We start from the raw sequence: 10,622 nt of genomic DNA on the forward strand, positions 1-10,622 counted from the left end.
CTGCGCCGCTTCGCGTGGGACCCGGCGCCCGCCAAGCCGCTCGTGCTGTCGCTGCACGGGGGCAGCGGCACCGGCAAGACCCTGCTGAGCGCCGCGCTGCTCCGCGCCCTCTTCGCCGACGGCGCCCGCAACGCCCACGTGCACCGCTTCGCGCCCGCGCTGCACTTCCCGCACGGCCCCGAGCGCCTGCCGCGACACCAGGTACCTCCGCTTGTCGCCCTTAAAGCACAGCCCGCCTCGCGTGTGCGCGGGACCCCTGCATCTAGTCTCGCCTCCCGCTCCTGGGTGAGGAGCGCTCGCCTACCGACCCCGGGTCCCCAGCCAGCCGCCTCCTAGGGCGCTCCCCTCCGCACTGGGCACAGCCCCGCATCGAGCTGCTGGCCTGTCCCCTCTGGAGTTGGAGGAGACTTTGGCAGCCCCGTTGTCTCTGCACAGCTCCCTCCTGGAGAAGCGCTTCAGAGAGGAAGGAGGAGAGGACACACACGTTAAACTGGAGAACGGTGTAAACCGTGGCTCGGCTCCCAGCCCTGGCTTTGGCAGTCTTGTCACCCCCCAGCCCTTCCAGAGCTGAAAGGGCAGCTCTCTGCCACTCCGCGAGGGACAAGAGGGCAGCGGGATAGGTTTGCTGCTGGAGTTGGAGTATTAAACCTCTCCTGATTTTCAGTTCAGTGCACCCTTGGTGTCTCCTCCCTAAATGGTTTGTAATGAGATGATTAAAGCTCCTGACATTGTAGACCCAAGCTGAGGAATCCACATATACTTTGCTCCGTGGTAACTCAGGCTCCACCACAAGCTCTTGGAAAAAAAATCTTCTGCAGGAAAATCTAAAGAATTGGATCCAGGGGAACTTGACAAGCTGCGGCCGCTCGGTGTTCCTCTTTGACGAGATGGATAAGATGTACCCGGGGCTCATCGACGTCATCAAGCCGTTCCTGGGGCCCTCATGGGTTGTGTTTGGAACCAACTACCGCAAAGCCATCTTCATTTTCATCAGGTAGGAGAGCCCAGTCTGACTGGGCGGGGGAGCATTTGAATGCTGTGCCATTGCTCTGGTGACATAAGGGCACCTTCCTCCCTGTTTGAATGAAGCAGCCCAGGGTTTTACCTCCTGTCAGGCCTGAGCTCACCTTAGTAACCCAAGGTGCAAGGTCTAATGGGGCTTTGCTTTTGCCACTGTCTGGTAACTTCTCACAGGCTAGGCAGGCAGGACAGAGGCTGCTCCCAGATGCTGTCACTCACAGCACGGCCTCTGCAGTGCAGCACCACTTCTGGGATTATGGGAATATCTCTCTTAACTTCTTGCCTTGCACTTCTGGCTGCTGTCACTCAGCAATGCGGGAGAGGAGCAGATCAATCAGATGGCGCTGGAACTGTGGCGTGCCCGCAAGGACCCAGAGGAGATCAACCTGCCGGAGCTGGAATTTGCCATTTCCAAAGCTGTGTTTGAAAATCCGGACAGTGAGTTGGCTTTTCCGTGCATGTTGGCACCAGCGGGGGGCGCTAGACCACACCTTGAGTCATCAGATCTTTGGCTTCTGAGATGTGTGGGCCTGGTAGAAATTATCAGGGAGATGGAAATGAGAGCTGAGTAGGCCAATCTGGCACATGAGAGCCAGCAGCTCCCTTGGAAGGAGTTCAGTAGGAGGCAGGCAGTGCTCAGGAGAAATTTAATTGAGAGGCTGATCCTGAGAGGCACTGAGCACCTGAAGCTCACTGTGGCTGCACTGCTTGGTGCTCGTCCCTCAGGATTGGGCCTCAGAGAGGTGGGGAGGAAGAGGGGGAGCCTGAAGTGTCAGCGCTTGGGATGGGAACTGCAGGACTTGGAGAGCATGGAGTTGTTCTGGGGAAGGATGTGGCTCTGCCTCCTCTTAAGCTGAATCCAGAACAGATGCATCTGTCTGTAGTCAGGGCACCACAGGCATATAGAAATTCCTCCTGGTTGGTGGGGGCCTCTCCTTGCCCATAGGGCAGCACTCCATGGGCAGAGATGCTCTTGGGTCAGAGCCCCTTGGCCTCTCCCTCTTCCCCTGCAGATGGGTTCTGGAAGTCTGAAATCATCCAGGAGCAGCTCATTGATGTCTTCGTGCCTTTCTTCCCACTGAGGCGGCACCACGTGAAGCAGTGCGTGGTGAACGAGCTGGCCCAGCTGGGCTTGGAGGAATCACCGGCAGTGGTGCAGGAAGTGTCCGACAGCATGTCCTACTTCCCCGAGGAAGAGCAGGTCTTCTCATCCACTGGCTGCAAAACTGTGGCCTCGCGCATCAACTTCTTCCTCTAACGCAAGGACTGTCCTGCCAAGGGAGTGTGCAGTGGCTCCAGGTCATTGGCTGGTAGGAAGTCTGCTTGCCCCTTGGCTCCAACTCCCCGGAGGTAACCTGGAGCAGCTGCTGGGCCCAGTAACATAAGGATGGGCCCAGAGCGCAGACAGCACAACTGATGCAAGCACTACCAGCTGTGCGCATCCCTCTTCCACCAGCCCCGCGGAGCCAGATGGGGGGAGCAAAAGGCAAATGACTTGACCTACAGCACTTTATCAGCTGATTCTTTGCCCTGGAAGGCAATGACAGACTGGCCAGGTATGCTCATGATGTGCTCGAAGGGGTGCGCTGCAAGAACTAGGAAGGCGCTTTCATGGCTGCCACCTTTCTTCCAGAGCTAGGACCAGGCAGCCTGCCCTCCTGGTCAATCCTAGCCCAGCTGTGCTGGGCTGCAGGGAAAGGAGTCCTGCCCTTCTGTGGTTTTTAATGGGATTTTTAACCCTTATTTTAAGCTGAGCCTCAGTCGTGATTCCCTGGACAGTGAGTGCTGATGTCAGAACCCTGTAGCGCTGCTCTTGTTCGCGTCAGGGCTCCGTCATATCTTCGGTCTCTGGAGCACACGTTTGAGCTGGGTGTTCTCGGGTTCTCACTGTGAACACACTGCTGGGTCTCAGTCACAGTCTCCTCAGCTGTACCAGGTAGGGGGCACAGAGGGAAGAACATGCAACTTGGGGAGCGTCCCCTCCCAGGACATAGAATCTCCCTGTGCAGGCACTGGGCCGGTGGCCACCCTGGGAAGCATCAAGGGCTGTACAGGCAAGTGTCTCCCCCTCGCAGAGCAGCAGTTCCTACCTCCCAGACGGAGCGAGCATCCACTCCTGGTTATAAAGTCCCCCCAGGAACGTTACTGTGCTTCCGTCCATGACTAGGGCGAGTCTTTACCCCGCCTCGTCCATGCTGCGCAGAGCTGATGAACTTACTGCACATCCAGGCAAGCAGGGTCTCTGGTATCCAGGCCCCTGCTGGCTGCCTGCTGGCCCTGGCAGAGCTGCTGCCACTCAGCGTAGCAGTGCCAGTGCTGTCAGGCATGGAAGGGAGAGCAAACAGTAGCTCCCTTCTCAGCACTGCCCAGGACAGTGCCACTGACCCTTACCTGATGCCCACTGGCCTTTGCTCCCCACTGGGAAGTGGTAAACTGGACTTCAGAGAAAGGGGAAACTGCTCAGGCTGGGAGCTGGGGCTGACAGGTCTGTGGGTGGGTGCATGTGCAAGGTGGGAGTTGAGTGCCAGGCCTGCACCCATAGACCCCAGGTGTCTTCAACACTGTAGTGCAGCAGCACTCCAGTCTCACTGGTATTCGGCTCCCTCGAGCAGAGGCAGGAGCCAGCACTGTGAGCCTCTAATGGGATCCCACCCAAGCTGCAGTTGGACCAAGATCCTGGTTTACAGTTACACATTCTGCCTCTTCCAGAAATGTTCGCTGGTCTTCATTTAAAATAAATCTCATCAAGAAACTGGCCTGGCTTCACTGTCACTCCTTTAGACTGGAGCTGGCAGGGCAGACAGGACATATTAAGCAGCCATGTAACAGGCTGGAACAGCTGCCTGCCACGGCAGAATGAGGTTGGACAGGAGCAGGGAGAGATGCCCAGTGTCTGCTTGGATAACAGGAAAGGGGTTTGAGAGGCCAACAGATTCCAGTGAGAGGGGCATCGCTGTTCTACTTGACCACAGCCATCCAGGGTAGGACCTAGTGAAGCCACAGCTGCCCCCTCTGCCACTTGCATCCTTTTGTTTAAAATCCATGAAACTGCCTGGACAATGCTCAGGGGATAGGGGACAGCAGGGCAGGCAGGTTGCAGCAGCATGGCCCTCCCTTCCCCCTGCAATCAGAAGGCCCCAGCAGAACTTCCTCCTGCAAGGAGGGAGGACTTTGCGGCTGTCACTTCTCTCCAGCTCAGCCTTGCAGTTTGAGGTGAAACTAACAGGCTCCTTGTTAAGCAGGTTGCCCCTTACTTTTCTTGGTGTAGGCTTTAGCAGCATCTTCCCCCACCCCTGTCAACCCATAAAGCCAGGCAAGGTGCTGAGCTGGGGTGGACAGGCAGGTGCAGCTGCACATGGAGGAGCTGATGCTGGTGCCCTCAGACTCGCTCCCAGTGCAAGCACAGGACTAAAAGCAAGTTGCCTATTGAAGGCAGGCCCCTCAAGTGGGGCATGGCCCAGGGTGCGCTTCGGCCCCTTCCAGGTCCGTGAACTGGATTCTGCCCCCCCATGGGCAGGGCACTTTGTCCATGCTCACCTCTGGCAGGGGAGCAGGGCCCGTTTCCCAGGGTGGTGCTTTGCAGACAGTGATGCCTAGAGAAGGGGCTTGGCTGAGGCGAGTCCCAGCCTCCTGAGCAGACTGGACCTGCACCCAGCACAGGGTAGAGTCCTTTCCATTTCCCTGAGACACATAAAGAGACAGGACCCACCTCTTAGTCACACAGTCTATTCTGGGCAGGGGTAAACTGAGTACCCCTCTGCTGGCTGTGGCCCCTGGGTTGCTATATGCCATGAGGCCTTGGCACTCACTTCCTGCTTCTCCCCCTTCCCTTACAAAGTGGGGGCACTTACTCTGCTCGTGCTGCTTCCAGAAGCAAACCTTTTCCTGTACAACTTATGCTCAGTTGTACAGGAGCTGAGGCTGTTCTCTGCATGCCACAGGATGCTACCAGGCTGCTCTGCCACTTCACTCCCAGTGCCTGGTTCTTTCAGCTCATCCTCCAGGTCTACCAGGGAACTGGGAGGGGGGACACAAAGCCAATGACTCGCTGCAGAGCCCTGGCAAAGGAAATGCATGGATATCTCCACGCAGTGAGGGGAAGGCAACTGCCCCAGTGTGTCTCTGGGACCCTAGCACCTTCCCTCCAAGGCTAGACATCTGCTTGTAGTGGGATTGAGGGGTTTCTGCCCTCAACTCCCAGGTTCTCCAGCCCCAATACTGTCAACAGCCATCAGCAGCAATTCCAGCAGCCCCCACACCATGCCCAGTCCCCCAGTGCCCACCTACTGCCTGCTTCATACCAGGGGGCCTTGGCAGGGTTCTGGTCCACTGGGCAGGCCTGAAGCTTTGCCTCCAACAGGGCTCTCGCAAGGTCCCCGACCTTACTGCTCAAGATGCTCTGGACAGACTTTCCTGGGAAGAGGCTGGTGATAAGAAGCACAGCCTGCAGCAGGGAAAGGGCAGAAGTGAATGGCACAACAGCAGGCACTGACAGGCACAGCTCTGCCTCTCCCATGCTCGGGGCAGATCTCAGGATACAGCCAGGCTGCTCCCAGCCAGCCCTGCTCAACAGCGTGACCCCACAGCAAGGGTGGCCTGGAAGGAACTGCTCAGGCCCAGTGAAATCCCACTCAAGTGCAGAGTCTGTTTCTCATTTACTCCATCAAGATCCATCAGGGAAAAGGAACCTGCCCTCCCTGCAGAGCAGAGTCAGTTGGGTTGGAGTGACACTGATGGGGACTGAGGGGGTGGGTGAGGGGTCTCACCCTTCCACTCTGGGCTGGGTTCATTTTCCCAACAGCCACCCCTTGCCACAGGGGCCCCAGCAGACAAAGCTGCCCATGGCAGGACAGGGCTTTGCAGCTTTACATTCAGTAGCAGAAAACCTCTTTCACCAGTGTTTATTATTTCAACAAACTGCTGCAAGGCTCCAGTCCTAGTTACAAGTATTGTGGTAGTGCCTGAGGGACCCTGAGCACATCAAAGAACCCCCCACCACTCTACATGCTGTACAAACATGGAAGAGAAAGACAGCCCAGCCCCACTTAGCACCTAAATGGAAGAGTTCAGAGAAGGGGCAAGCCAGGTGCAAACATATCTCCCCTGCCTGGCCATGACTGCCCCAGCCAGCAGGCTTAGGGTGGTACCTCCTCATCTGCAGGGTCCAACAACAGCGCCATAGCAACATCCTCCTTGGCACCCATCACCTCCTGCAGGCCCAAGCGGCTCTTGGCCCGGTGCAGAAAGTACTGCGGCAGACGAGGGTCGCAGTCAATGGCATTGGAGAAGTACGACTCGGCCTGCTGGTACCGCCTGTGGGGCAGAGTTGGCTTTGCAGAGCCACTATGCTGCGGGGAAGGGAAGGGAAGGTGAAGCCACAGCTACACACCTCCTCCTGAGTTCCCGCATCCCCAGCTTGTCCAACAGCATGGAAACGCGGCGCTGCAGGCTCGTGTCCCATGGGCTCAGCTCCAGTGCCTGCTGGTAGTCGGCCAAGGCATAGGAGAGCTCCCCCAGCTGGAAGAGGCAGTCTGCAGAGGAGCAGGACAGCTTCTGAGCAAAGGACAGGGCAGTGTCCAAGCATCTTGGCTCCATCTAGTTCCTGCACAGGCTGAGAGGCTGGGGACTGCTGCTGCCCAACTGCTCAGTCTGGGGAGCTCCAAACCAATAGGAAACACATTAAGGCCATAGTGGATCACGCCTCCCAGCCCAACCCACTGGACAAACCATGTGTGCTTCAGCCAGCTCTGGCAGCTGGCCAGCAGCACCCAGCATGGCTGAGCAGGCTAACAGGATGGGATGAATCAACACAACCAGCCACAGAGGGTTCAGGGAGGCAAAACACAGCTTCCACCCTGGAATGAGCCTGGGTGACCCCACAACAGGGCTGAACAGGCTTGGGGTTATCCCCAGCCACATGGTGTTAACCCGAGTCCATCAGCAATGGGTCATTCACAGCTGCCACTACTTCGCAGTTATGGAGCCCTTCCTGCTTCCAAAGCACCTCACAAACACTGCCTTGTCTTCCTGGCCCCTCTACCAGGGCCATCACGTTTAAAGCCAAAGACACAGGCACGGGGGAGCAAAGCAACGGACTGACTACATCACCCTTGGGGAAGCGGTGACAAGGGCAGGGAAGGAACCCAGAAGTCCTGACTCCCAGTCCCCGAAGAAGCCTGCACCGCCCCTCCCTTACAGAGAACCTAGAGGGAAAAGCTGTCTGCCACCCACATGAACATCCAGCTAACAAGGGCCTCCAAGATGGTTTCCCTAGACTATTCTGCTCCAGGCCGCCTCCACACCACCTCCTGTGTGCGTGCCATGGCCAGACTGTATTATTGCACCACTCTGCCCAGGCCTGACCACACTCTCCCACCCCAGGGGGATGTTTCCAGGTTGCGACATTTAGAAATGAGCCAAGCTGCCTCTGAGGCCCTCCCACAGCCCAGGCCCGCCCAACCCAGCCCAGGAGCAGCCCTGTTACCTCCTCTGTTGACATAGAGCCCCTTTTCATTCTTATCTGCCTTCAGAGCCTTGTTCAGAAGCAGTAGTGCCTCTTCAAAGCAGCCCCTGGTGTAGCAGTGAACTGCAAAGTCATTGTAGGTGAGCAGGAGCTGGTGCTGCACCTCCAGGCTGGCTGCTCCCCCCACCTCAACTAGTTCCACAGCCCTTATGTAATCATCAATGGCCGCAGTGAAATCCTTGAGCCTTCTATAGAGAGTCCCTCTGGCATGAGAGTCCCACGGCGTGGAAGGAGGGAGAGAGAGACAGACAGACAGACAAGGGCATGGAGGGGCATTAGAGCCAAACAGCAGGGGGCCAACAGTCAGGCTCCCTCTGCCTTCCATGGGTCCCACATCCCCAATGCCACAGGGGACCCAACTCAGCTGTGTCAAACTGCCCTGGCTATCTAGCAGCAGCAGGCAGTAATGGGGGCTCTACCTGAATGTGTAGTACTCAGCCTCCAGGGGGCTGTTCTCCAAGGCAAAGTTGATTTTGAGGATGGCTTCCCCCAGATCCCCCATTAGGGCCTTATTCACAGCTTCAGCCTTGGCTTTCTGGCCTCGCTTCAATAGCTTCTGCATTAGTGCCTGAGCTCCCTCATGCTGTGGCTCCAGAGCCATGGCCTTCTGGATGTCCTGGTAGCACAGAGGAACCTGGAACACAGGGGACCAAGCTGCACTGAGGACTCATGTATCCTTCAGTCTCATACCGCTAACCACCTCTATGCCCTTGCCCAAAGCTCCAAGTTGTCCAATTAAACATGGAGCAGCAGAGCTCTTGCATATCCTTAGGAGCCAGTCCTTCAAACAGCCTTGTGTGGACACCAATGCCCCCACCACTCAGGCAGCCATCAATTCACCCAGCAAAGGGTTAATTTCAAAGCATGGCTCCATCCCCAGTCAGTACAGCCATGGCTGGGCCACATGCTCAGAGCCTTTCTTCCACAAGAAGCTCCTGCACACAGCACGACCTAGGCAGCCGAGATACCTCCCCCACCTTGTTGAAGTGGTCATACAGCCTGGCTCTCAGGGTGTACAGGTCTGGGTTCTCGGGGTCTCGATCCAGGTCTCTGTTAACCAGGTGCAGACAATCAGAGAATCTGTTCAGGGCAGCAAGGCAAGCAATACTACAGCGAGAAAGAGAGGATAGGACTAGGAACCCATAGAAGAAGGCAGTCACTAGCACAGCAGAAGATCGCCTCTGCTCCCCACTCCCATCCTGGCCTTACCATTTCCTGTGATATATCACATTGTTGGGCTGCAGCTCTGAGGCTTGAGTGAAGGACTCCAAAGCATCCCAGTAGACCTGCTGGTCAAACAAACACTGACCCTACAGGTGCAAAACAAACAGCTCAGAATCGGTCTGACCCTAGGCACCTGTACATTGCTCCCAGTTCATGAGGGCAGGATCATGGCTGCCTGCACCTCTCCAGGCTAGAGGAGAGACACAGCTCCTCCCTGGCAGAGGCACAGGCTCCACTGGCGTTTCCTGTGCTGCAGATGACTAGGTTTCAACAGGTCGCAGCAGATATCCAGGCAAGGTCTGTGGCTGAAGGGATATGAGCAACTGGCTCTCCTTAAAAAACAGGATTGCCTTGTCTTGCACTTCAAGAGGCATCCCCAGCTGTCCCCCAGGGCCACGAGAGCCCCTGTCCCCATGGAAGCACGGAAAGCATCAGGCCTGCCAAGAGAAGGCTCCTGGGTCTCTCACCTGCAGGCAGAGGATGAAGGCCATGCGGTCGAGGTACTCTTCCTTCAGCGAGGACAAGGAATGAGCCTTCCGGAGGTTCAGCACCGTGGACTGGAAGTCACAGAGCTGGAGAAAAGCTTCTGCTCTCTGCACGTAGAACTCTACCTATGAGCATGGCCAGACAGCCACCCTGAGCCTCCTGTACAGCGCAGGAGCCCTCCATTTCACCGAGGGACAGGCCTCCTCCTTGATCCACTGACCCTTTACCTGGGCAGGTGAGGTCAGCCCTGCACCCCAGCAGATCTGAATGAGGGCTGACGTTCACCCCCCTGCTCTGCCCTCCATTAGACCACCTCAGACACACAAGAGCACTGCAGGCTTTGGCCCAAAGTGCCCCGTGGCCCCTGCCTCATCAGGAGCTCGCACCTTCACATGAATACTCCCGTTCTGCATTCCCCCTGGCAAGGCCCTGCAGGCCTTACCTGCTGGGGGTCCAGGTTAATGGCTTTGGAGTAGGAGATGACAGCTTTCTCCCACTCGCCCCGGGAGAAGAACAGCATGCCTTGGTAAGAGCTGCAAAGAGAAGATGTGTCACCTGGCACCAAAGCATATTCCTCCCAAGAGCTTGGACTGGCTTTCCCCACGCGGGCCTGGGAGATGACACCTACTTCCCCTGCCCAGGTCACTCCAATAATTAACTCGGTAGCTTGCTGCCCTCCCCCAAGGGGTGGTGGAGGAGGAGGGTGCTGCAATCACCCCGCAGCATGTGCCAGCTCAGGGCTCTCACACGCCAGGGAGGGGAACAGGCAGGGCCATGATGACGCAGCCTGGTTGCCCCCAACATCCAGACGCATGGGGAGGGGAGAAGAGCCTTGAAGAAAAGAGCCTCAGGCATCCGGCAGGAGGCAGGGAAGCCATCGCCCTGTGCCTGGCGAGGCAGGAGGAGCCAGGGGACACTCACTGCTCCCGTGCCCTGTCCCGCAGAACGGCCGCGCCCGGCTGTGTCTCACAGGGGGGCTCCACGTCCGGCAGTGCCTGGCCGAGCCCCAGGATGTGGAGCGGGAAGCTCTCGGGGGCGCCCGCCAGCGCCTCCTCCATGGGGCCGACCACGAGGGGTGGTCACTGCTAGTACCCCGGACCCCCTCCTAAAGCCACCAGTGCCCTCTGACCCGTGACCTCACTCGCTATCCTCTGACCCCGGGGCCTCAGCCCCTGTTTCCTCTGCACCCCCCACCCCGGTGCCAAGGCCTCCCCGTGTCTCCGCGCCGGAGGCGGCTCCCGCCTGACTGCATCGCGTTGCTAGGCGATAAGAGGCCGCAGGGATCGGGTTTCCCCGCCATCTTTGATGTGGGTACGGCCGGCGAACAAACAGGTAACGACCAGCCACGGGTGTGTGAGGGGCGCGACCA

The 10,622-nt window shown here is 57.7% G+C and overlaps 2 protein-coding genes across 2 annotated transcripts; one reads left to right on the forward strand and one right to left on the reverse strand.

The window, feature by feature from the left end:
• Positions 1-3,776, forward strand: TOR2A (torsin family 2 member A; the record flags this gene model as incomplete). The annotated part of the gene is made up of 4 exons (XM_019510290.1): positions 1-201; positions 819-994; positions 1,331-1,458; positions 2,034-3,776. Coding segments are annotated over 4 exons (750 nt in total), but the record flags the coding sequence as incomplete, so codon positions are not given.
• Positions 3,777-4,732: 956 nt separating this feature from the next.
• TTC16 (tetratricopeptide repeat domain 16) lies at positions 4,733-10,566 on the reverse strand. The gene is made up of 11 exons (XM_019510554.1): positions 10,175-10,566; positions 9,696-9,786; positions 9,235-9,378; positions 8,753-8,853; positions 8,521-8,650; positions 7,963-8,177; positions 7,505-7,746; positions 6,410-6,551; positions 6,168-6,333; positions 5,322-5,464; positions 4,733-5,037 (listed from the first exon to the last, which is right to left on the reverse strand). Exons 1-11 carry the CDS (start codon positions 10,309-10,311, stop codon positions 4,851-4,853), a joined length of 1,698 nt encoding a protein of 565 aa, XP_019366099.1. The 5' UTR covers positions 10,312-10,566; the 3' UTR covers positions 4,733-4,850.
• Positions 10,567-10,622: the final 56 nt, after the last annotated feature.

The sequence above is a fragment of the Gavialis gangeticus genome, unplaced genomic scaffold (genome assembly GCF_001723915.1).
Source record: "Gavialis gangeticus isolate Ggan-Ray unplaced genomic scaffold, GavGan_comp1, whole genome shotgun sequence".
In the NCBI taxonomy this organism is placed as follows: Eukaryota; Metazoa; Chordata; order Crocodylia; family Gavialidae; genus Gavialis; species Gavialis gangeticus.